The sequence below is a fragment of the Morus notabilis genome, unplaced genomic scaffold (genome assembly GCF_000414095.1).
Source record: "Morus notabilis unplaced genomic scaffold, ASM41409v2 Scaffold3543, whole genome shotgun sequence".
NCBI classification, from domain to species: domain Eukaryota; kingdom Viridiplantae; phylum Streptophyta; class Magnoliopsida; order Rosales; family Moraceae; genus Morus; species Morus notabilis.
The window spans coordinates 1-27,181 of NW_010366755.1; the positions used below are offsets into that span (position 1 = coordinate 1).

General features: G+C 33.8%; 2 protein-coding genes across 2 annotated transcripts; one reads left to right on the top strand and one right to left on the bottom strand.

Annotated features, from left to right (window-relative positions):
- Window positions 1-6: 6 nt before the first annotated feature.
- Window positions 7-2,544, bottom strand: LOC21385588. The gene is made up of 3 exons (XM_010111048.2): window positions 2,407-2,544; window positions 550-1,700; window positions 7-94 (listed from the first exon to the last, which is right to left on the bottom strand). The coding sequence occupies exon 2, from the start codon at window positions 1,696-1,698 to the stop codon at window positions 652-654; it is 1,047 nt and encodes a 348-aa protein (XP_010109350.1). The 5' UTR covers window positions 1,699-1,700; window positions 2,407-2,544; the 3' UTR covers window positions 7-94; window positions 550-651.
- Window positions 2,545-21,763: 19,219 nt separating this feature from the next.
- LOC21385590 (trifunctional UDP-glucose 4,6-dehydratase/UDP-4-keto-6-deoxy-D-glucose 3,5-epimerase/UDP-4-keto-L-rhamnose-reductase RHM1) lies at window positions 21,764-25,552 on the top strand. The gene is made up of 3 exons (XM_010111050.2): window positions 21,764-21,910; window positions 23,195-24,778; window positions 24,879-25,552. The coding sequence occupies exons 2-3, from the start codon at window positions 23,207-23,209 to the stop codon at window positions 25,326-25,328; spliced, it is 2,022 nt and encodes a 673-aa protein (XP_010109352.1). The 5' UTR covers window positions 21,764-21,910; window positions 23,195-23,206; the 3' UTR covers window positions 25,329-25,552.
- The last annotated feature ends 1,629 nt before the right edge of the window (window positions 25,553-27,181 follow it).

Sequence of the window (27,181 nt, forward strand, 5' to 3'; positions counted from 1 at the left end):
TATTTTGGGAATAACCAAAATTTCATTAATGAGGGACTTCAGATTCCCGCACAATCTGAAATCAGAACACCAAGTGAGCTGCCAGGATTACGTCCTGGACCATTAAATAGGAATCCGAAGATGAATAGAGAGACAAAGAATATCACTACCGTGTAAACAAATAGTTTTAGAGTAAGCATTACACAATCTCCAAGATTATTTTTTTAGGAAAAAAGAGAATAGATTTTCCATTTGTATATTTGTATTTTATACCGCATACCCTATTCGATTGGTTCATAGCGACAATCGAAGATGGTAAGATTGAGATCAAATAAAAGGGAAAAATCGAAAAGAAATAAAATAGGAGTATGCGACAGATAATGATCTAGCTTGATTCTATATTTTTATACTTTTGAATTAATGAAATGATTTCAGCTAAAAAATAGCTTTTAGATTATCTAAGAATCCGGTTTTATGTGTTTACCAAACACATTTTTTAGCTTCTGCTGAAAAAAAAAGTGATTTTGGCTTCCCAAAATCTCTACCAAACTAAGCCATTTAACAGTATACCTTCTCAAATCAAGGAAACTCAAGCAAAAGTTGGTAAAAGCTGTTATTTGAACTGCTTCAGATTCTGGCTCATACACAAATCTCTTCAGGACCGAAGACCAGTCAGCTCATATGAGATTCAAACCATTTGAAGATCTGGTCAGTATGCAAACTAGTCATTTCATGAAATGCAAAGGCAAGATTGAGTTCCTCCTGAACAGGATGGACCAAATGCTCATCAAGAAAAATAGTTTTATCCTCTCTGAGGGCCTCTTTCCAACGTGTTCTCCGACCGTCATTCCTCATATAACCATTTTCATCGACAAAGCCCTGGCGTCGGAGGAGTTCAAACAACTTGGCGGAAACAGACTGATCAAGCCCTGGTATTCTATCAGCTAAAAGACGTGGCGATAATGGGAACTCCATACATTCTATCTCAGCAACATCAACACCTTTGTTTCTTAAAAGTTCCATGAATTCGTCAATCTTTTGCCGCCTGTAAACATCTTTCGGCATATGCACAAAAAGGGTAGGTGGATAATTTTCTTTTACAGACATTAGATCAAACTTCCCTTCAGCAATCATAAGTGTAATGCTTGAAAACTTCACCTCTGTAGCAAGGACAGAGACAAAGTAGCCGCCAGACGAGGCCCCCATAGCCACAAGAGGAAGCTGCTCAAGCCCTTGCTTCTCAATCCACCATCTTATGATATCTTTAACAACTCTTATCTCCTCCCCAAATGACCAGCATCTCCCAGCACTCGATATGGTAAGAACAGCAAACTTTTGAGCAAGAGCGCAAAGCGCAATCAGCCTTTCTTCCGGCAAACCAACACAATTAGGACATTCAGGAGACCTATCCCAAAAATTAACAGCACGGCCATCACAACCGTGAGCCAGAAAGAGAACTGCTTTTGGCGAATCGGGTATCTGCCATATCACATCTGTACCATTTCGGAACCCTACAGTGGGGTGCATTTGCACCGATGACTCAAAGCTATTCCATTTTTGCCTTTGAAGTCCAACTCCAAGTGATGTATTGGCCGGTTTAGCATCGTTACAAAACAGGAATACTAAAAGGAAAAGAAACAAAGTAGCAAAAGTGACCGCAACTAGAACCCGGCGGTTTGACCGACTCCATGCCTTCGATCTGTTTCCGCGCTTCCACATTACTACAATCAAGATATAGATTTTTCAAACAAACTTTGTAAGCAAATGTAGCTACAAAGTAAATAAATGAATTAACTGTAATAAATTGGGTTTCACATAACGCTTCGCTACCGGCGAAGCTTCCAGCATTATAACATTTACGGCCGTTTAGGAAGTGTATTTGAACTATGATTTGGGTTTTGATTCAAATTCTTTGTGAGAGAATTATTGGTGGGATTTTTTTTTTTTTTTTTCAAATTCTTTGTGAGGGATGGTTTGGGTTTAAAAACAGTACCAAACAACCCCTACATTGAATCATGGAGAGTAAAGCTACCACCAGAAAAGACTCAAAATGGAAATTATTTCAGACCCAAATGGAACGAAAATTTAGCAGTAAACTGAAATCATTATTCATAAGTGAGTTTCAGTAGTTACAAGTGAGAATTTAGAATTTATGAGCCAAAGTTTCTGAACTTTTTATAGATTATAATCACTGTCTTTAAACCAAATTTTTCCTTAAAAAGGAAACAGATTTTTACAATTTTTTTTTCTCGAATTGTTTAAAACAAATCGTTGATGGAAATTTGCAACCCAAAGAGAAACAGAAAACGATCTGATGAAGTAATTCTATAGATTCAAAAAGAAAAAAATCTTTGATCGTTTAAATAAAAAAACAAAGAAGCGAAATATTTTCTAAAATATGAGAATGAGAAGAAATAAAAGTTTTACCTTGAAGAAAGAGAAGAGAAGAAAGCAAAACCCTAGATCCGGTTTAGGAAGGCGAAGGTCTCTCAATGGTTGAGTTTGAGATTTCGGAATTTGGGGGTTTCCAGTTGGAGAAGCGCGTCTTCAAAACGCGCGAGGCACGGCCCGTGAAAATACCGTTAGAGGTATCTATTTCTCTGCTTAAGCAGCCGGCGCGTGGAAATACGCAAGACAGTTTGAAGTATCTATTTCCTTGTTAATTAACGTTCTTATGATAAATGTAATAAAACTAATTAAAAAACATTATAATTTTTTTACTATGATTTAATATGATTTTTTTAAATGACTTAATATGATTAATTAAATATTAATTAAAATATTAAAATTAAACAAAAGATCTGAGTCTAAAAAACAAACCCGATAAAGTTCGTGGAAAATGAATTAGTGAATATTAGTGCTAGTAAATAAAAAGAAATAATATCATTTTGGTATTCTCTATTGTATCATAACATTTAGATGATATTTATAGTTGGCATTTTTTTTATTGTGAGACCCTAAAAAAACTTCTACTAATAGTGTCATATTGGTCGTATTAAAAATTTATAGCGCGCTACACTATACTGTTCATGTTGCAAATCTGACCGTTAAAAAACTAATCTAAAAGTAAAAAGTAGGGCTCTACGGGTGAAAGTTTTTTTGGGTTTCATCGCAGAAGTTGCCTTTATCGTTTTAATATTATTAAAGAGTAATGTTACAAACACCAAATTAAATCTCAACTCTTGTATATCAACTAATATAGTATGTGAGTTGTCATTTTTATATTAATAAGTATTTAAAACATTATCACATCAATTAATAATAAAAAATTACACTACTAATAAAAGATGACAATCACATGCGACATTACTTGATACACAATAGTTGGAATTGAAATTGAAATCCCTGATATCACCATTATTAAATAGGCACTTTCAAATTTTAAATACGGAAAATCTTAAACCTTGAGGCCTTTTTTAAAACATAAAATATCCTAAATGTCTTTCTAATTAATTAATTAGAAACTAAAAATTTTAAAATTTTACAAAAATATTATAATGCTCTTCAGAATTAAACATGTTTAATTATGTAAAATTATGAGTTATTAGTGTACTTAATTTAATTTTTTTAATTAATAAAAAAATTTTAAATTATTTTCAGTATTTATAATTTCACCCTAAAAAATTTTAAAAATACACTTAAATTTTAATGTATTTCTTTTTTTTCTTTTCTTTTCTTTTCTTTTTCCATTTTTCTATTTTTTTTCCTTTCCTTCTTTTCCCTTTCTTCTTTCCTTACCGTGGCTACAGACCTTTTTCTCTCTTCCTTTCTTTCTTTCTTTCTTTTTCTTCTTCTTTCTCTGTCTCCTCTGATTCTTCCACGGCAGCCCACCTCTCTCTCTTTCTCTCCCTTTTTCTTCCATCGCCGGCCACTTCTTCTCCGGGCTCTCTCTCCCGCCGACCTTCTCTCTCTCTGACCATCTCTCTCTCTCTCTCGGCAATTTGGCCGAGACACCTAAAGAAGAAAAAACAAAAACAAGAGAAATGGAGAAAAACGAGCTCACTTTGAAGTAAAGATTTCTTAAAAATCCACACGAGCTTCAATCACTTTGAAATAAAGATTTCATGAAAACTCACACTTAAATTTGAGTTATTGATTTGAAATTTTAAAATTTTGGTTAAATTTAAATAATTTTAAATTTGAATTTGAATTTGAACAATTATTGTTTGAATTGAATTGAATATAAGGGTTTTCAATTATTAGACTTGTTGAATTGATTAGAAATTGATTGTGATGATTTCTGGATAATTTATTTTGAAATTGAACTTGAATTGCATGTTTGACATTTTTCCTATTTTTGTTAGTATGCTGCCGAAATTTTTTTAAAAACTTATTTTTAAGCTGAAATTAAATGGAAAAAAAAAACCAATAAATTAGAATCTAATTTTTAAAAAACCCCCAAACTAAATTATAAAATCATTTGTGAAACTTAAATTTGAGTCGAGGCACACTAATAGGAAATAATTAGACATAATTGAACTTGATTTGTTTATGAATGAGGATTGTGTCCTAAAACGTTGCTTTTGTGACAAAGCTAGTGAAAAATCAAAAGTAGAAGCTTCAAAGGAAAGCGGAGGCTAGGGTAACAAGAAGCTAACCCATGTTTGATATCTAAGAGGTAGGATATTCTTACCCATATATCCTTGTTAGCCTTACTTTAAAGTGTTTTAGCCTATGAAAATGTTTTTAAGACAAAACATATTTTATAAAGAAAAGTATTTTGAGGAAATAGCATGATTTATGGTATTGAATTCATAATACTGAATTAAGGTTTAACATATATTTTTTTAAAATAAGATGTTTTAAGAACCGATAAAAACGCTGATGGCCTAGATATCAGGATATGAAGATCGTATCATTGAGGGCAGGACCCGAAACCTGTATGGGCCACTACGGTGGTGTTTGGCCTTGCATTGGTCGTAAGAAATTTAATTACTTAAATTACTTGCTGATTGCCTGTAATTTGGAATTTCAATTTGTTTACCTTTCAGTAAAAAGGTTGCTTGGTTCCGACTGATTCGTTCGAGCCTGTACTTTCATTTATTTATTCAGTTTTATAAATCTTATCCTACTGGGTCTTTCACTCATTTTTTCTATGTTTCAAAATGTATTTAACCCCACCCATGCGATGCTAGAAGTAGCGCAGAATATATGAGGAATTCAGTTCTAGAAGAAAGGAAGCGGTGAAGCATTTTCCATCTTGATTAGACTCATTAAGGCATGTATTAACTATGGATTGTAAAACCCTAAACTATACTAGACTGTAGTTAATGTCAGTTATTTACTTTTTTATATTTAATTATGTATGCACAAGTGTAACCCTGTGGATGCCGGAGGTTGACTTTTGATGTTGATCTTAATAGTAATTGTGTTTTCTAAAGTCCGCCTCACTATTTCTTAAAACTCGATTTCGTTAAAATAGCGAGGCTTGTTTGGAAATACCTAAGTGTTTGGAATTTAAAATCAAATTTTGAAATGTTAATTATTTAACCACTTTCTTAATCAAATTTAATTTCTAAGCAAGTCTTCACGTCACTAACCCCTATTTAGGGGCGTGACAAACATTTTAAAAACATTTCCTCGATATTCATATTTTAAAAATATAACGTTTTTAATTTGTAATTTAAAATAGTTTTAATATTTTTAAAATATATTTTAATGGTAGGAAGGTCATTCTATATTATACGTTCTCTAAAATTTAATGGTATATGTTTAATACTATTAAAAAAATAATATACGTTTGTGATGTTTCGATGTAATAAAGGGTCTCAATTGATTATCCCTAAATAGAAAGGTTTCCTTTCAAAACGTGAAACGTGTTGCAACTAGGTCTTAACTCTTAATTAAGGAAACGAGAATGAGATAGAACAAAAAGGAGAGAAATGTGGTTATGTTGGAAGATTTAATATTAGTATCAAGTAATATCAAACAGTTGGTAGTTCTACTATAATTGTCTTCCTTCACACACACAAACAATTATCATATATATTTTCGTCTTACCAAACATAGCGGGGAAGCTGAGAAAAATGAGAGGTTGTTAATAGGAGTTTGGTCGTTTTAATTTAATGACCGAAATATGCACGAGATTATGAGTTTTTTTTATGACTATATGAGAATTGAAGGGCATTTAAAGACATATTATATTAAAGAGTTTGGAGTTTAGTTAAGCTGCCAATGTGCGATAATATCGAATGTCATCTTCATATATTATTTTTTTTCAATCAGCCTTTACGCATGTTATATTTTTTATTCTATGCTTAACTGTTACCGAAAATAATTAGAATACACTTTAAAAAAAAATAGTGACATATTATTTTAAAAAGAAAATAGTGACATATTTATTGCATTATTATTTTTTTTATTTTTATTTTTATTTTTTAAAAAGTGGAGAGGAAATATTATTAATGAGCCAAAACAACCATATATATCAGCTGCAATACAATTGTCAAAACGACTAGGAAAATTATCAATTCAAATTTCAAACACATACCCTTCTAAAAGAGAAACGTAATTGAGCCTAATGCGTGGGCAAAACTGAATTACTCTCGCGAGAAATTTGGTTACATAAAGCACTACCATTTTCTGACATTAGGACTTTTATATCCTTAATGATCGGATCTTCCGTAACAAAATATTCGGCGCGTTTAGAACTCGTTCTAAAATAATTTTATTTTTTGTATGAAAATGAAAATGCAAATGAAAATGAAAATGCAAATGAAAATGAAAACGTTTTCAATCTCAAATAGAAATCATTTTTGAAAATGCGTTTGGTAGTTTTATCAAGAGATTATTTTCAGTGTAAAAAAACCCATTAATGTCTCTCTTTCTCTCTCTGCTCGAGAGACGAAAAAATGAAAATAAAAAATAAAAAATGACTAAAAGTCATTTTTAATTTCTCTCTCATTTTACATTAAACCAAAAAATCGTTTTCATTTTCATTTTTTGTTTTTATTGCGCCAAACGCCGTTTTGAAAACGTTTTTATTTTTTCTTTCTCAAAAAACGTGAAAAATAAAAATATGATCAATTCCAAACACGACAATTAATTCTTATTTACAGCTCGAACTGCATTCACTGCATCGCTCTCGACTACGGAAACCCGAAGACCAGTATCCTTAGCGAATAAAAAGCCTTCCCGTATGGCTACACAGTTTGCTATCACAGGAGCAAAATAAAAAAAAAAATAGTGACATATTTATTGCATTATTAATATTAATTAGTTGTTGTATCACTGAATATATCATGTCACATGCTGGGGTGCATTGTATATATACTTTTGATTGTGCAAGTTGTGTCTACAATTTGATTGGTCACCCGCAAAATGAAATATTGGCCTCATATGCGCAAAAATATTTCAAATATGTGAGTTCCTCAAATTCGTTCATTATTGGTATCACCCCCAAGCATGAAGGAATGGGTTCACTAAATCACAATTAGGGACAAGCCAATGAGGTTTTTTCTAAGGAAGCATACGAATTAGACAATACAAATATCAACTCACACACATAACCTATACTGCATAGGTATAGGAAACACGATTCCGACAATTTACCGATTTTATTAGTAAATTCGAATGAAACTCAAGAGAAAATAGTTTGTATTAGACTTCATAATTAGAAAAATCCAAAAAGGTATTCCAGAAATTGATTACATGGCTGCTCTTTAATATATCGACTACACTCAATGGAAGAATCCGATCAACTAATATATGGAAAGATGACGGTCTTTAAGGTGAAGCAAACTATTTCTCTATTAATAGGGACTATATTTTTACTGTTAGATTAATCTTTCAACATACAGATCTACAGTATGAGCAGTTATTTGTGGTGCGTCATAAATTTTTAATACGGATCTACACATATCTAACCATTAGAAATTAATTCAACGGTTGAAATAACTTGCCCTACCTGTGGAGTAAAATAACTTACTCCATCATAAAGATTTTCCTGGAAAGATATAGCACCAAGTCACAAAAAAAAAAAAAAAAAAAAAAAGAAGAAAAAAAAAAAAAAAAAAAAAAAAAAAAACACGACAATTTAACGCAATGAGCATTGATCACACACATAAATACAATCAATTAATAAGAACGACAATTCGACTCCACCACCAATTCAACAAAATGAGCATTTTGAAACAAACAACTTGAAATGATTGAACGCAAGAATGAAAGCAACAAACATGATTCAAATTGTGTCTTTTCGATCTCTTACAACTCTTTCTGCTTCTAATGAAAAATGAAACATGAACACAAGATCACAAAAAAAAAAAAAAAAAGGTACCCCCCAACAAGTTCTCTAAAATTTAATGGTATATGTTTAATACTATTAAAAAAATAATATACGTTTGTGATGTTTCGATGTAATAAAGGGTCTCAATTGATTATCCCTAAATAGAAAGGTTTCCTTTCAAAACGTGAAACGTGTTGCAACTAGGTCTTAACTCTTAATTAAGGAAACGAGAATGAGATAGAACAAAAAGGAGAGAAATGTGGTTATGTTGGAAGATTTAATATTAGTATCAAGTAATATCAAACAGTTGGTAGTTCTACTATAATTGTCTTCCTTCACACACACAAACAATTATCATATATATTTTCGTCTTACCAAACATAGCGGGGAAGCTGAGAAAAATGAGAGGTTGTTAATAGGAGTTTGGTCGTTTTAATTTAATGACCGAAATATGCACGAGATTATGAGTTTTTTTTATGACTATATGAGAATTGAAGGGCATTTAAAGACATATTATATTAAAGAGTTTGGAGTTTAGTTAAGCTGCCAATGTGCGATAATATCGAATGTCATCTTCATATATTATTTTTTTTCAATCAGCCTTTACGCATGTTATATTTTTTATTCTATGCTTAACTGTTACCGAAAATAATTAGAATACACTTTAAAAAAAAATAGTGACATATTATTTTAAAAAGAAAATAGTGACATATTTATTGCATTATTATTTTTTTTATTTTTATTTTTATTTTTTAAAAAGTGGAGAGGAAATATTATTAATGAGCCAAAACAACCATATATATCAGCTGCAATACAATTGTCAAAACGACTAGGAAAATTATCAATTCAAATTTCAAACACATACCCTTCTAAAAGAGAAACGTAATTGAGCCTAATGCGTGGGCAAAACTGAATTACTCTCGCGAGAAATTTGGTTACATAAAGCACTACCATTTTCTGACATTAGGACTTTTATATCCTTAATGATCGGATCTTCCGTAACAAAATATTCGGCGCGTTTAGAACTCGTTCTAAAATAATTTTATTTTTTGTATGAAAATGAAAATGCAAATGAAAATGAAAATGCAAATGAAAATGAAAACGTTTTCAATCTCAAATAGAAATCATTTTTGAAAATGCGTTTGGTAGTTTTATCAAGAGATTATTTTCAGTGTAAAAAAACCCATTAATGTCTCTCTTTCTCTCTCTGCTCGAGAGACGAAAAAATGAAAATAAAAAATAAAAAATGACTAAAAGTCATTTTTAATTTCTCTCTCATTTTACATTAAACCAAAAAATCGTTTTCATTTTCATTTTTTGTTTTTATTGCGCCAAACGCCGTTTTGAAAACGTTTTTATTTTTTCTTTCTCAAAAAACGTGAAAAATAAAAATATGATCAATTCCAAACACGACAATTAATTCTTATTTACAGCTCGAACTGCATTCACTGCATCGCTCTCGACTACGGAAACCCGAAGACCAGTATCCTTAGCGAATAAAAAGCCTTCCCGTATGGCTACACAGTTTGCTATCACAGGAGCAAAATAAAAAAAAAAATAGTGACATATTTATTGCATTATTAATATTAATTAGTTGTTGTATCACTGAATATATCATGTCACATGCTGGGGTGCATTGTATATATACTTTTGATTGTGCAAGTTGTGTCTACAATTTGATTGGTCACCCGCAAAATGAAATATTGGCCTCATATGCGCAAAAATATTTCAAATATGTGAGTTCCTCAAATTCGTTCATTATTGGTATCACCCCCAAGCATGAAGGAATGGGTTCACTAAATCACAATTAGGGACAAGCCAATGAGGTTTTTTCTAAGGAAGCATACGAATTAGACAATACAAATATCAACTCACACACATAACCTATACTGCATAGGTATAGGAAACACGATTCCGACAATTTACCGATTTTATTAGTAAATTCGAATGAAACTCAAGAGAAAATAGTTTGTATTAGACTTCATAATTAGAAAAATCCAAAAAGGTATTCCAGAAATTGATTACATGGCTGCTCTTTAATATATCGACTACACTCAATGGAAGAATCCGATCAACTAATATATGGAAAGATGACGGTCTTTAAGGTGAAGCAAACTATTTCTCTATTAATAGGGACTATATTTTTACTGTTAGATTAATCTTTCAACATACAGATCTACAGTATGAGCAGTTATTTGTGGTGCGTCATAAATTTTTAATACGGATCTACACATATCTAACCATTAGAAATTAATTCAACGGTTGAAATAACTTGCCCTACCTGTGGAGTAAAATAACTTACTCCATCATAAAGATTTTCCTGGAAAGATATAGCACCAAGTCACAAAAAAAAAAAAAAAAAAAAAAAAAAAAAAAAAAAAAAAAAAAAAGGCCGATGGTGTGTACCACAAGATGATATTCCACTTCAGTTGAAAGCCAAAATCTTGATTTTCTACTAAGGAGATATTCAAATATCACATTTATTTTATTAGATGCGTCGTGAATAAGACAAAATCAGGAAAAGATATAACAAAGGTGATGTTTTATAAATCTATAAAAGCACAAAATAGTAAATACTATCTAATAAACAATTCTTTGCTTGAATTTTTTGCGTAAATGTAAGTTAACCAACGTGATAAATTACTTTTTGAATTTTAATAAAGCGTTGCAAAGTGTCTCAAATAGAAGATAATTGTTAAATTTTAAATGGAAACGTCCTCATGTATGTTACATGAGCTATTTTGAAGCCGGGAACTGAAATTGAATATTATGGCAAAGCACATCACTTCATGCAGTGTACGAGGGAGAGAGAGTATTTTACAATATCTAATTTTTTTTGCAAAACTTTGAGTTACTATAAGATTAACATATCATTATCTCTGTTAAATTTTAAAAATTTGTGTCAATTTTAGTATCAAAGATTAAAAGGGTAAAGACTTCTAAATCAGCGGGTAATCTGTCAAGAAAAAAAAAAATCGAGGGTAAAAGATAACACAATATTGATAACTGACATTCTTGCGGTGTTAATAATTCTAAAATAAAACATGACAACCACAAAAGGAATTGTAAAACTGATTTCAACCATCTCTAGTTCTTTAATCTATAATAATTCTCTAGCTCCTTTCCGAGTTGAACGATTATATATGGAGGTGTATAGTTAGTTTTCTTTAATTAATTTAAAAAAAATCCTCAGTCAGATCGTGTGAGATGTAAAGAGGTTAGTGCAATCAAGAACAAAATAGCGACACCTTGCATGAATGCACATGATCTTCCAAATTACTTCCATTTCATTATTGATGAAATCCTTAATCACACTAAGATCCACCATGTCAAATTATCAAGAAGAATATACTTAAGCGGAAGCGTACCTGAGTCCATAGGAACGGATTGTTTTTTAAATCTTGTGGTTCTTGATCAATCTTTTGGTTCTTGATCTTCCAAATTATTCAGTATGAATGCCTTGAGAAAGAATTCTCACTTTTCTAATGATAAGATGTCATAAAAATTTCATACATATAATTTGGGGACCACAACCATTTATATAGAAGTCAGCTTTTCATTATTTCTAATTTGACCCATCAGAAAATAAGAAATAACGATTTGATCTCTACACATATTAGGCTCACACTTATTAGATGCATTAAAGCCCAAATTACCTAAAACCTTATTTGATCACTTCAAATGCGCATAACTTAATATGATAGTATATAATATATAATTATTATTATATATGTATATATGCACGTCCAAAATCTAACAATCTCCCACTTGGACTACATATATATATATATCACTTTATAATTGCATATTAAAATATAACCTTTATGAGCTCAAAATCTATGTTATCATATCCAAAAGCATCTTCGAACAATCTCGTCCATTAATTATGTTAACATAGGATCAAGGTGATCTTTGTTACAACTTACATGTATCGTAACTATACCCATGGTCACGTATATCAACATAACCAAACAACATAGATCAAGTATGGATGTGTAGCATGAAAAATACATGTAATGTGATCTAAACATGCCTATTTTTAACTGGTCTAACTTTATTCTTTATGATATCAAAACAAAACTAAATCAGAGTGAAAATAAATACTTTATTTCTGCAAATAATATATTCATAAACAAAGATGTGTATATAACAGAAAAGCATATAAATACAGACTCCCACTAATTCAGCATATCGTCAAATGATACAACACCCATATGAGCAGTGTGCTCATGAAAGACCTTGGGTGGTAGCCCTTTAGTAAGTGGATCCGCAACCATGGAGTGTGCGTCAATATGCTCTATAGACACTTGACCACTCTGAACTCTTTCCTTAACAACTAGGAACTTGGTGTCTATATGTTTTGACTTCGTCGAGCTCCTGTTGTTGTTGGAATATAAGACTGCTGACTTATTATCACAAAATAACTTAAGTGGTCTTTCAATTCCATCCACAATTTGCAGCCCTATGACAAAATTTTGCAGCCATATTTCATGGTTGGATGCCTCATAACATGCTATAAACTCAGCTGCCATGGTGGAAGAAGCTATGAGTGTTTGCTTTGCACTCTTCCAGGAGATAGCTCTTCCAGCAAGCAGATAGACATAGCCTGAAGTGGATCTATGACTGTCTTGGCATCCAACAAAGTTAGAATCTGAATACCCAATTATCTCTAACTTATCCGACCTCCTGTATGTGAGCATGTAATGTTTTGTTCTCTGAAGATACCGCATTACTCATTTGACTGCTTTCCAATGATCCATTCCCGGATTGCTCAAATATCTGCCTAACATCCCAACAATGTACACAATATCTGGACGCGTACAAACTTGAGCATACATTAGACTTCCCACTGCTGAAGCATAGGGAATCTTCTGTATTTCTTTAGATTCAAAATCATTCTTAGGGCATTGATCGAGATTGAACTTGTCTTCCTTAGCAACAGGGGTGTCTCCTGGTTTGCAATTTTGCATGCCAAATCTCTTAAGTACCTTATCAATATAGGTCTTTTGTGATAATCCAAGAATACCCCAAGAGCGATCTCGGTGTATTTGAATTCCTAATACAAAAGATGCGTCCCTAAGATCTTTCATCTCAAATCTCTTTGATAGAAATCTCTTGGTTTCGTGCAACAAACCTATATCGTTGCTGGCAAGCAGTATCTCATCGACATATAAAACCAGGAAAATGTGTTTACTTCCACTGAACTTGTGGTATATACAATCGTCAACCACATTCATCTCAAAACCAAACGAGATGACAACTTGATGAAATTTGTAATACCATTTACGAGAAGCTTGCTTAAGCCCATAGATGGATTTCTTTAATTTGCTAACCATATTCTTTGCATTGCCCAACACAAAGTTTTCTGGTTGCACCATGTAAATCGTCTCATCAATATCACCATTGAGAAACACAGTCTTTACATCCATCTGATGCAACTCAAGGTCAAAATGTGCCACTAATGCCATTATTGTCCTAAAAGAGTCTTTCGATGAAACCGGAGAGAAAGTCTCTTTATAATCAATGCCTTCCTTTTGAGTAAAGCCTTTTGCAACAAGACGAGCCTTATATCTCTCAACATCACCTTTCGAATCCCGCTTGGTCTTAAATATCCATTTGCAACCAATGGGCTTCGCACCTTTAGGCAATGAGACCGAGTTCCCAAACGTCGTTGTCTTTCATGGACTTAATCTCTTCATTCATGACATCAATCCACTTCTGAGAATTAGTCCTTTGCATGGCTTGATGAAAGTTGATTGGATCATCTTCCACCAATCCAATGTCATTCTCATGTTCTTGGAGAAATATGATGTAATCATCAGAAATCACACTTCTCCTTTCTCTAGTGGATCTCCTTAATGGCAATTGTTCTTGAGGTTGTTGAGTTTGTTCTTCAGGAATAACCTGTTGGCCTTGATCGGGGAGATTTTCAACATTGTCTTGTGGTTCTGGTATTGCTTCTTGAACAACATCAGGAATATGAGCCTGATCATTGTCAATAGCAATTATAGGAAGAGAAATAGATTCCTCTTCAAAGACAAAATCTCTAACCTTATCTCTCCCCCCAAACACAATATCCTCAAAGAACTGGGCATTTCCCGTCTCAAAGAAGGATCTAGATATGGGATCATAAAACTTATACCCCCGAGATCATTCAGAGTACCCAACAAAATAGCTGCTGATTGTTCTTGAGTCCAGTTTCTTTTCATTTCGCCTATAAGGCCTTGCTTCAGCTGGACAACCCCAAATGTGTAAATGCTTTATACTGGGCTTCTTGCCCGTCCATAATTCATACGGAGTTTTAGTCGCTGCCTTAGTTGGAACTCTGTTAAGAATGTAAGTTGCAGTCTTTAGTGCCTCACCCCAGAGTGAATCTAGTAAGGTAGTATGACTAACCATACTCCTCACCATATCCTTTAATGTTCTATTTCGTCTCTCAGCAATACCATTCATAGTAGGACTTCTTGGCATGGTGTATTGTGGGAAGATACCGCACTCCTCTAGGAATTTGGTAAATGGCCCTAGACATTGTTCACCTGATCCATCATATCTGCCATAGTATTCACCACCACGGTCAGATCTAACAGCTTTAATCCTTTTGCCAAGCTGATTCTCAACTTCAGCTTTGAAAACCTTAAACACATCCAGTGATTGGGACTTCTCATGAATGAGATAAAGGTAGCCATAACGTGAGTAATCGTCTATGAACGTAATAAAATATTGTTGACCATTCCATGAAGCCGTAGAGAATGGCCCACAAATATCTGTATGTATTAGTTCTAAGACGTCTGAAGATCTATTGGCACCTAATCTCCGTATGTTTGTCTGTTTCTCCTTAATGCACTCAACACAGACTTGAAAGTCTGACAAATCAAGAGGACCAAGAATTCCATCTGACACAAGTCTTTCAATTCTTTATTTAGATATGTGACCTAAACGTTTGTGCCAGAGTGAAGCAGAATTCTCATTTGTTAATTTGTGTTTTGTACCACGTGAACTCACATGTAAGGTTTCATTAAAGGAAGCAATAATATCAAGTAAATAAAGGTTATCATAAAAAGATAAAGAACCAGTACCAACAATATTTGAATTCAAAGAAAGACTAAACTAATTATTTCTAAATGAACAAGAGTAACCAGATTTGTCCAAAACAGAAATAGAAATCAAATTCCGTCTAAAAGACGGTATAACATATGCCTCTTTTAAATCCAAATAATATCTGGTCTTTAATAATAACCTAAATGTCCCTATAGCCTCAACTTTCACTAATTTGCCATTGCCCACATAGATGAATATTTCAGCATCATTTGGCTTTTGGCAACTCATGCAACCCTACATTGACACAATTATGTGAGTAGTAGCACCAGAATCTATCCACCAAGTGTGTCTTGGTACTGAAGCTAAATTAACCTAAGAACAAACCAAAGTGAGAAGCGTACATTTCTTTGCACGCCAAGCGTGATATTTGTCATATTGTTTCTTTTGCTGTTTCTTTTGGGCTGGACCTCCCGCAGCTTCTTTGTCATTCTTCCTTTTCTTGTTCTTATCCTTAGAGGTACTAGCCAAGTGAGCACTTTCTGTCTTTTCTTGATGCAGTCTTTCTTCTTCTTGCACACAATAAAAAATGAGCTCATTAAGAGTCCATTTGTCCTTTTGGCAGTTGTAACTGACCTTAAACTGATTGAATTGTGCAGGAAGAGAAATCAATACTAAATGCACGAGCAAATCCTGAGATAGCTCTAACTTTAGTGCCTTTAGTTTCAAAGTAAGATGAGACATTTCCATGATGTACTCCCTTATATTTCCTTTTCCTTTATACTTCATTGAAATCAAGTTTGATAAAATCGTACTTGTTTCAGCCTTATCATTTTTATCAAAATGCTTTTCAATTTCCACAAGGAACTCCTTGGTAGTAGTTACCTTTTCGGACACAGCGCCCCTAAAAGTTTCTAGAATTCCACGCTTCATGATCATAAGACTCGTGCTATTTGAACGATCCCACTTCTCAAAGTCCCATTTTTCCTCATTGGAACTTTCGTCCGTAAGAGCAGTGGGTTGTTCAATCCTTAGTGCAAGGTCTAGATCCATGCAGCCAAGAACGATCATAACGTTCTCTTTCCATTCCTTAAAGTTTGTTCCATTTAACATGGGAATAGAATTGATGTTGGCAGATATAGCAGAAGTAGATGTATTAACTGAAAATAGAACAAAACAAAACGTTCACATAAATACCATATCAAACTTTTAACAATTCAAATAATGGTAATACCCATCACAAGATACCTAGCACAACATTAACATTTAGTCTTTAGACAGTAATATTAACTTGTAAGTGGTACTCTTGGTGTAGTAATCAAATACTGACAATAAAATCCTGTCAAACAACAAGCCTTTCTTTGGACCGACTTATTGTTCACATGGAATACCTAATAATTGTTAAATATTTATTACCACAAGTGTGCATGTAATTCGGCCAAATAATGACATTCCTTTGGGCCGGTCAATATCCGCATGAATTACATACCCACAACCATTTTGATGTTATAAAATAAATTAATTTACACAAGAGAGGCTACTTTGGTAACATGTTGTTTCAATCAATTCATATTAAAACATAAGACATCCATAAAAGAAAAGTTGTACCAAAATTCAAATTTAAATTTCCCAAAAAAAAGTCAACGGTCAAAGTCAGCGGTCAACTTTGGTCATGGCCGGACGGGTCGGGTCAACCCAACTTGAATCCGGATCCAGTCCAGCGTTTCCTTTTTTTTTTTTGGTTACGGGGGCCCATCTTCTTTTCCCTGCACCTCTGGGCTTCGGCCCAAAGAATGTTTCTCTAAGCGGTCGCGACCAACTGTTACGACCACTGGAAAAACAATGGCGGCCATTAGGCTGCCTGCTCCAATTGTTGCGGCTGTAGGCCGCATCTTTTCGTCACCGGTGCGGCCATAAGGCCATGCTGGTGTTTTCTTAACGTCGGCAGCACAGACACGGCCCCCGGCCTAAGTTCATAGTATTCTTTTTTTTTTTTTTTTTTTTTTTTTTTTTTTATTCCCCATTAGGCTACTTGCTCCAACTGTTGCGGTTGTAGGCCGCAACTTTTCGTCGCTGGTGCGACCAGAAGGCCACGCTGGTGTTTTCTTAACGCTAGTGGCGCAGACACAGCCGCCGGCTTGAGTCCATAGTATTCTTTTTTTTTTTTTTTTTTTGCGTCCATGTAAACCGAATCCATAAAAAAAAAAAACAGATAACTCTAATTTCAGAAAAAATATGTATATATAATGTATTTTCATATACAGTCTCATGATTTCAATGAAATCATAACCAAATTCGTATACATATTTTCCCAAAAACATATGAATTGATTTTATATATTTAATTTGTTGTTGCCCGAAATTTCAAATGCACAAAAGATTTAATCGAAATTTATGTGGTTGCAATTCCTATATCAACGGAAGTGGAAAAAATATTTCTCAATAATTCAACATGATGACTGTTCTGATATCACTTGTTGGAAATAAATTCTTTATTGATGAAATCCTTAATCACACCAAGATCCACCATGTCAAATCATCAAGAAGAATATACTTAAGCGGAAGCGTACCTGAGTCCATAGAAACGGACTGTTTCTTAAATCTTGTGGTTCTTGATCAATCTTTTGGTTCTTGATCTTCTAAATTATTCAGTATGAATGCCTTGAGAAGGAATTCTCACTTTTCTAATGATGGGATGTCAGAAAAGTTTCATACATATAATTTGGGGACCACAACCATTTATATAGAAGTCAACTTTTTATTATTTCTAATTTGACCCATCATAAAATAAGAAATAACGATTTGGTCTCTACACATATTAGGCCCACACTTATTAAATGCATTAAAGTCTAAATTACCTAAATCCTTTTTTAATCACTTTAAATCGGCTTTAACTTAATATGATAGCATATAATATACAATTACACGTCCAAAATCTAACAATAAAGAGGTTAGTGCAATCAAGAACAAAATAGTGACACCTTGCATGAATGCACATGATCCTCCAAATTACTTTCATTTCATTATTATTATTATTATTTAAAGATTAAAGAAATGGGAAGAAATGGAGGAAATAAATTGTCTTCTCTGTATAGTACCTCATATACATCCAAACAAAGACAAGGATATGTTTGATTATTGTTTTTTTTTTCCCTTTTCTTTTGGTGAAAAAGAGAAGCTTCATTAGAAGCGCCAAAGGCCAGAGATATATGTTTGATTAAAAACTCTTGTTGCACACATTTTCGCAGCCTTATGTAGCACCATGTTGTGTGGCACATGAACATTTTATATGAAAAATAAAGAGAGTAAATTAAGTAGATTAATCTAATTCTTATTTAGTGTCATAACTCATTTGAGCAACTCGTCTCTCGCTAATATTAATCTAATGAATTAAGAGCTACATTAATCACGTGATTTTTGAACGCTAATCACGTATTTTTAATTAAAAATATCACAAACAAACACACACACACAAATCAATACGTGTAATTCTAAGATCAGTCATATATATATATATATATTTACATTTTGGCAATCGTTACATTACGTTTTTCCCTTTTGTTGCACATTTTATATTTCCCATGGTTTTTTAAAGTACTTTATGTTTTTTTTAGTAAGCGATTCAAATTTTGTTATATTAGGAAAATGGTTAATCAATTATACATTGATTTGTAGATTAATTTAGTAGGCCATCACTGATAGATTGGGCCGTTTAACAGTAATGATTAACCAATGCTAATTAATAATAATCTAATCTATCATTGATAGATAAAACAGTAATAGGTTTATTAATAATAAACCATTAGTATATCAGTAAATAATTGTTGTAAAATGGAATAAAAAAAGACCATTTAACAAAAAGACTTACCCATTAATTAAAAGGAGTGGCCGAATTCCGCCACCCACCTAATTTTACCATTTTCGTTTTGAAATTTTCTTTATGAATAATATTAGAGATATCAACTTAAATTTTAATTTTTGTGTACTACTTAATGTGGCATATGAGTTGTCATTTTCATATTTGTGAGTATTTAAAATATTGTCATGTCAATAAATAATAAAAAAATAAAAGACCATATCTGCCAACAAAAAGATGACAATTCACATACCACCTTAGTTGATACACAAAAATTAGGATTTGAGTTGATGTCTCTAGCATTACTCTTCCTTTATTGCTATATTGTAAATATGAATTAGCTCTTCGTGTACTTTTTTAAAAGGAAAATTGTGATAAAATATAATTAGGATGTGCTGAGTCCAAGTTAGACAACTTTATACATTTCATGATGAATTCTTCCTAAAATCCTTATCAGTAATTCATTATTGACTTTTCAATTCTTGTTTCGAATGTTAATCAATTGATTTTGGATTATTATTATCAATGTTTTATGTTATTTACTATGAGAATTTTACGGTAGGCCATGAAAAACTACTGTATTAATAAGATTTTATTTTCAATTATTGCATCTGTCTCAAATTCTGGTAATTTTGCATAAATTTTAATCTCCAGAAACCTTCTATTTATTATACTTGTATTATTTTGTTGTTAATTAATCAGAATCAGTTGCTTAATTTTTTTTACTTCGAGTAGTCATTGTGTCCTTCCAAGTTCCATCTCAACGAAGACTGTGAGGTGCAATTATTTCCTAACACAGTTAACATGAATTTTTCTCATAAATCTAAACAAAGGGGAAAAATGGGCTTTTTTTTTTAAAGTATACAATTTTCTCTCTTTCAACCACTAGGGTTTCTATTGTTTTGCTTGCGTCGCCGCCCTCCTCTCCCATGAGGGCTGGTATCCAGCACTGCCTCAGGGCTGGTTTTCGTGCCTCGGTCCGAGCAGGGAGGTCGCCTTATGAGACTTTAACGTTCGTGGAGATGGTACAAATATAGGAGGCCGGATGTTAACTGCTTGGGTGAGGGAGCATTAGGACCAACAAAGAATAGCGTCGACGAGCCCCGTGTGAGGGCATTGTGGTTGGAGGTGGAGACGATCGGTTGTGGCAGTGGGATGCCGGATTGAGAGAAAGATGGTGTCTTCGTGAGATGTTTAGGTGCGTGAAGTTGATTGCCAGTGGGAGATGGATCGATGGTGGTGGCAGCAGATGTCCACCTTTCGTCGTGATGTTATTTTTAATTTTTTTTGTTTTCCATTTTGTTTATAATAAAGTCGATGTTATTTTCACCATTTTTATGTGTTCTAATAATATAGGTGGTTTCCCCACGTTATGCTTTTATTTGTGTCTGACACGTCTGAATTAGTTGTCAACAGAGTCTATGTTAGTGTACAGTTAGAGTTATTCTTAGGCCGTGTTGCTTGTATCCTAGTTTTCAGGGTTTAGTCTAAATCAACTGATTTTATTTATCGATTGTAGTTGTTCTTTCTAACGAGTTTTGATCGCGCTCGATTTTATATTGGCCAACATGTCTCTTTCTCTTCAGTCTTGACACTTTTGTTCATCACTGTATTTCATCCGTATTCATTGATAAATCCAGTCGATGTTTAGGACTAAATTTTCATTCGATAGTTATTTGCTAAAAGCATGTTTTTATTTTATTGAGTGGAATAACTAATATGTCGGGACCTTATAAATGTCAATCTCATGAAATTTGTTGCAGCCATGAATCTGATTTTAATGGAAAAGCGCCATTATGGTCCCCTCCAATACACTGCTACTTTCTCTCATCTCGCCCCCAATTGGTCGCTTTCGGCACCTCTCACATTTACCCCTTTTTCTTTTCTTTTATATTTGATATATATAACAATATATCTATATCCATGAAAAATGCCTCTCATGATATCTATTCACATTAATTACTCGTATTAGTTTTGTATTAATATGTTAGGTAAGCTTGTGGTATGACAGGTACGTAGTCCATCCATATTGCATGATTATGACTGATCTTCATGAGTTTCATTTCTTTAGATTTATGTATTATTTAATTTCTCATGTGATTTGAGATGATATGATTTTTAAATATATCTCCTAATACAACTTTTACTTATGAAAATTTTTGAATAGGGCATGAGAAATATCTCATCTTTTATATTATTTTTTTTAAAAAAATTTAATGTGATTTTAACTAAATTTTTAAAACACACACTAAAAAAAGTTAATATAATATAGAAAGCTCTCCTTTCAAAAAAGAAAAAGAAAAAGAAAAAATATATATATAGAAAGCTTTTCATATATAATGTGATATTTTTATTTATTTAGTAGCTGTTAATCTCTTTATCTTACAATTACAATCGCCCCCACATTCTTAACGTGGCGAAACGCAAATGGTCCATTGCATTGCTTTTTTTTTTTTTTTTTTTTGGATAATCCTTTTTTTTTTTTTTTTTTCCCACTTCTTCCTCTCACATCTTTTTTTAAGGTATTCACAAAATTCAATTAATTTGAAAATTAATAATTAATAACAACGCTTAAAGAGAGAAAAAAAAATGATATTATACATAAATTTCGAGGCATATTTATAAATACCTCACCTTAACGACTTTCCTTCCTCACAGTCAGATCTCTCTCTCTCTCTCTCTCTCTCAAATTCTTCCTCGTCCTACAACCATCATCTCCGAAATTCTCTACCCCAAAATTAACAACATTTTCTTTTCCTGATATCTGGGCTCTCGTTCAATCTTTTCTCCTGCATTGAAATTCCGGCTCTTTCTGTAAGTCTCTCTCTCCCCCTTCATTTTGCACAGTAATTAAGTGCAGATTGCTTACAAAGTTTAGTTTTTTTTAGCTAATCATTGTGCTAAACACGGATTAACGTTTCACGCTTTGGACCCAGATCTCCAACTATGTTATGATTGTATATTTATGATTGTGTTTAATGTTTGTCGGAGTAATGTGAGTCGTTTTTGGCTCTTTTTTCGTGGGATTTTTTTTTTGCTTTCCATTTTGGGTGGGTGGTTGAGATCTAGTTCACTTATTGGTTTAACCTTTTCAGAGATCTGTTAGTTGGGTGTTTTGTTTTTTATTTGACGATGGATTTTTGTGCATTGCATTAATGGGCTCTGTTTGTTTGTTTCTTTCCCTATGATTTACATTTACTATTGCATTCTGGTATTTCCCAATTCTCATATTGCATTTGTCAAATTGTTTTTCTTTCTTTTTTTCTTTCTTTTCTCTTTGTAGCAAGAATTTTTATCCTTAATATCTTATGTGCAACTGCCCATCATTTTGCTTTGTTTTGAATGTATTTCCTCAGCTTATTTATGCTGTGAAATCTATTTGGAGAAAAGAAACATAATGGCTAACCTTTTCTGTGGAAAATGGAAATGTTGTAATGGCTTTATTACCGGAAAACTAGTTTTGTTTTCTTTTTTTTTCTGAAAAAAGTAAAAAGCATTTTCCTTCAAAATGAACCAACCAAATTGGCCTATTTTATCCGAAAAGTTATTTGTTTCTTTCCTCGCTGGGTTTGGGATTAAGGGCCAGTTTGGTAGTGCTGTATATTATAGAAAAATTGCTGTTAGCTATACTGAAAAAAAAAAAAACATCTGTTACGTAATTGTACAAGTATTGATTTCAGGGATATTATGGGTATTATGAAAGTTTTATTAATTGTATTTCAAGGTGATTTGCCTTTGGACTGTTTCTGATGTTGACTGTAAATTTATCAAAAATTCTTTAAGAATCACTTTTTATGGTTTTCACCAAACACAAATTTCAACCGTGGATGGCTAGAAAATTGATTTTGGGCTCCAAGAATCACTACTAAACATACCCTAAGTGTTTTCACACCTCAAATTCTCTGTTTTTCTTCTTTATTCATTTTGTTCTCGCCTCATTACATGCTTTCAGAAACAAAATAATACAACAAATAAAGTCTTTACTCCTTAAACTTCACAAGTTTGTATGCTTATTCTGACCATGTTAATAGATAATATTTCTCATGCCTTTTTTCTATTGAAGTTCTTAGAGTCTGAGTTATTTTGGTTTTTCTGTAGAACTGATAATATATGGCTACCGCGTATAAACCAAAGAACATCCTCATAACTGGAGCTGCAGGCTTCATTGCATCCCATGTCTGCAACCGACTTATCCGAAACTACCCTGAGTACAACATTGTTGTACTGGACAAGCTTGATTACTGCTCAAATTTGAAGAACCTCCTTCCTTCACGATCGTCCCTCAACATCAAGTTCATCAAGGGAGACATTGGCAGTGCTGACTTAGTCAATTTCATCCTCCTGACGGAGTCCATTGACACGATAATGCACTTTGCAGCCCAGACACATGTTGACAACTCCTTTGGTAACAGCTTCGAATTTACTAAGAACAACATATACGGGACCCATGTCCTCTTAGAAGCCTGCAAAGTCACTGGTCAGATCAAAAGGTTTATCCATGTAAGCACAGATGAAGTCTATGGGGAAACCGAAGAAGATGCTGTGGTTGGAAATCACGAGGCCTCTCAGCTCCTCCCCACAAACCCGTATTCAGCTACAAAAGCCGGGGCAGAAATGCTTGTCATGGCATATGGCCGGTCATATGGATTGCCTGTGATAACTACCAGAGGAAACAATGTATATGGGCCCAACCAGTTCCCCGAAAAGCTTATTCCAAAGTTCATTCTCTTGGCTATGAAAGGAAAACCTCTTCCTATTCATGGAGATGGATCAAATGTTAGGAGTTATTTGTACTGTGAAGATGTTGCTGAGGCGTTTGAAGTTATTCTCCACAGGGGTGAGGTAGGCCATGTCTACAACATTGGGACAAAGAAAGAGAGGAGGGTGATCGATGTCGCCAAAGAAATTTGTGAACTCTTCTCCTTGAATCCAGACACAGAAATTAAGTTTGTCGAGAACCGGCCATTCAATGACCAAAGGTACTTCTTGGATGATCAAAAGTTAAAGAACTTGGGCTGGTTTGAAAGAACTACATGGGAGGAGGGGCTGAAGAAGACAATGGAATGGTATGTAAAGAATCCTGATTGGTGGGGTGATGTTTCTGGAGCACTGATTCCTCATCCAAGAATGCTGATGATGCCTGGAATTGAAAGACAATTTGATGGACCGGACATCAGCAACTCCGATTCTGCTCCTGCAGATAATTCTAGTCAGAGTCAAATGGTGGTTCCCTCTCCAAGGAACAAGCCACCTGCTCAGAAGTCATCCCTGAAGTTTCTGATTTATGGTAGAACAGGGTGGATTGGAGGCCTTCTTGGGAAGATCTGTGAGAAACAAGGAATACCTTATGAGTACGGAAGAGGGCGATTGGAGGAACGAGCGCAGCTCTTGGCAGATATTCAGAGTGTTAAACCGACCCATGTTTTCAATGCTGCTGGAGTGACTGGAAGGCCCAATGTGGATTGGTGTGAAACTCATAAACCCGAGACAATTCGCACGAACGTTGTTGGTACATTAACTCTGGCAGACATCTGCAGAGAGCATGGCCTCCTAATGATGAATTATGCCACTGGTTGTATTTTTGAGTATGATGAGGCACATCCTATAAGATCAGGCATTGGGTTTAAAGAGGAAGACAAACCTAATTTCACTGGATCATTTTACTCGAAAACCAAAGCCATGGTAACTCCTTCAACCATCCATTTATTTTCCTGTTTTTCATTTTGAGAAGTTTATTAGTTTGCTAATGAACATAATTCTCTCTTTTCAATCATTCTGTCAGGTGGAAGAACTTCTGAAAGTTTATGACAATGTCTGCACCCTTAGAGTCCGAATGCCGATATCATCTGATCTGAGCAGTCCTCGGAACTTCATTACAAAGATCGTGCGCTATGACAAAGTGGTTGACATTCCTAACAGCATGACCATCTTGGACGAGCTTCTTCCCATTTCGGTTGAGATGGTGAAGAGGAACTGCAGGGGCATTTGGAACTTCACAAACCCCGGTGTTGTGAGCCACAATGAGATCCTGGAGTTGTATAAGAAATACATTGATCCCAGCTTCAAGTGGGTCAACTTTACATTGGAGGAACAAGCGAAGGTCATCGTTGCCCCTCGAAGCAACAATGAAATGGATGCATCTAAGTTGAAGAAAGAGTTCCCGGAGTTGTTGCCCATCAAGGATTCACTTATTAAGTACGTCTTTGAACCCAACAAGAAGAGCTTTGCCTGATTTCCTTATCAAGTATTATTACAAGGAATGGACTCATTACCAATTTCTGCAATTTTTTTTTAAGTACAAAAGGTCTGCATTTCATTTTTACGATCCGTTCCATTATTTATTGGTAGCTTTGATAAAATTCCACATGATGGTATCATTTCTTACTAGGTTTAGTTTGGATATTGTCATAAGGAGCTCTGAGTGCTTCACAATACCTGAATATTTACTGAAACTTTCTGTCCATGTAATTTTGGCAATAATATTGATTGCATTTTTTATTTATTGAAATTTGGTTCCGATTTACTTAGTTTTAATTTTCCATTTTGGGTAAAATTTCACTTCCAAATATCTTCGTTTTAGGTCCATTTAGTTCTGTGCATTTCCTCAAAAAAGAGGGAAAAAAAATTATGTTCTTCACACCTTCCATGTGGGAAAGTGGTGGTTCAATTTTGCAGATTTTTGTCTAATAACACGCCTTCCATCACTGGTATGGAACTTTTTGTTTTCTTTTGTTTTCTTTCCCCCCTAATTTTGGGGTACAAAGAGAAAACGTGTGGCCCTACCTTTTGACAGCAGATGCTTTGCTTCTTTGGCTTCACAAAAAGAAACTCCGTTTTCTCTCAACCTTGTTATGCATCCAAACATATTCATTTAATGGGAGTGCTTTTCGTTTTCTTTTTTTTTTTCTTTTTTTTTTTTTCAAACAGCCGTGAATTTTGTAAAAGTTTATGCTCATAAAATTCGAGTTCAAATCATGCATTAAGGGTGCATTTGGTACGTTGTATTAGCACGTATTTTTTAAAAATATCATAGTATTTGGCAACGTACATAACGTTGTGTAACTTGTTAAGAAAGTCAAAATCAATACAATAGGTAGCTATGTATTAGCTGGTATTGTATATTAGGTAGCTATACAATATTTGTGCAATGATTTGAATCGTGGTTTGTGGTTCGCTATAGTATTTTCTCTTACAAAAAACACACGTAAATCGAGAATAATTCCGAATCCATGAACCAAACGTCCACTAAAACTACTAACAAACGTATCAAATATTTCAAAATTTTAAAGTACTAACCAAGGCGGAAGCCGAGGTTAAGGATAGGGATTAGACTGGCACTGGAGCCGAGGTAGGGTATTGGGATCGGGATTTTGGTTTGAGATTGATATTGGGGTTGAGGTCCAATAGGGCTAGGACCATCTTACCCCCTTCCAAGACTTCTAAATCGAACTACACCTAACCAAGTTTTCAGACCTTAAACCTGAATTCGACTTCATTAGACCCAGCCCTAACCAAGTATGTTTGAAATCATGGCCTTCGAACCCACCTTGATTTTAGGCCTCGATTTTACACAAACTTCAATCTAGACCACAATCCTGATCTCAAAACCTCGGCCTTGGTCCTGAACCTCGACCTAGGCCCCACTCTTGGACCCCAGACTACGACCCAATCCCAAACCACGTCGCCAATCATGAACCTCAGACTTGAACTCGAGCATGATCCCGACCTTAGTCTTGAACCTGACTTTGGACACTAGTTCAAGTCATAGGGTTCGTTTGGTATGAGGATTTAAATTAGAGTGATTCTAATTATATTTTTGGAACTAAGATCATGATTTATGATTTTGGGTTCAAATCATGATTCTGAAATCATGATTCAAAATTAGGGGTTTGAATCACCTCGAATCAAGAGGGGGCTGGTTTTAGAATCATAAGTGATTCTGGTTTAAAACATCACATCAGATTCTGAATCATCCAAACCAAATACTGATTCTGAATCATTCAAACCAACACTGATTCTGAATCATGATTCAAAATCACTGTAAACAAACACTGATGGATCTATCTACCAAATGAACCTCTAATC

Bases quoted from the DNA above. Each gene is read 5' to 3' on its own strand.
- LOC21385590 (XM_010111050.2), top strand. From the start codon at position 23,207: ATGGCTACCGCGTATAAACCAAAGAACATCCTCATAACTGGAGCTGCA. The intron at 24,779-24,878 runs GTAACTCCTTCA...TCATTCTGTCAG, and splicing joins ACTCGAAAACCAAAGCCATG to GTGGAAGAACTTCTGAAAGT.
- LOC21385588 (XM_010111048.2), bottom strand. From the start codon at position 1,698: ATGTGGAAGCGCGGAAACAGATCGAAGGCATGGAGTCGGTCAAACCGC.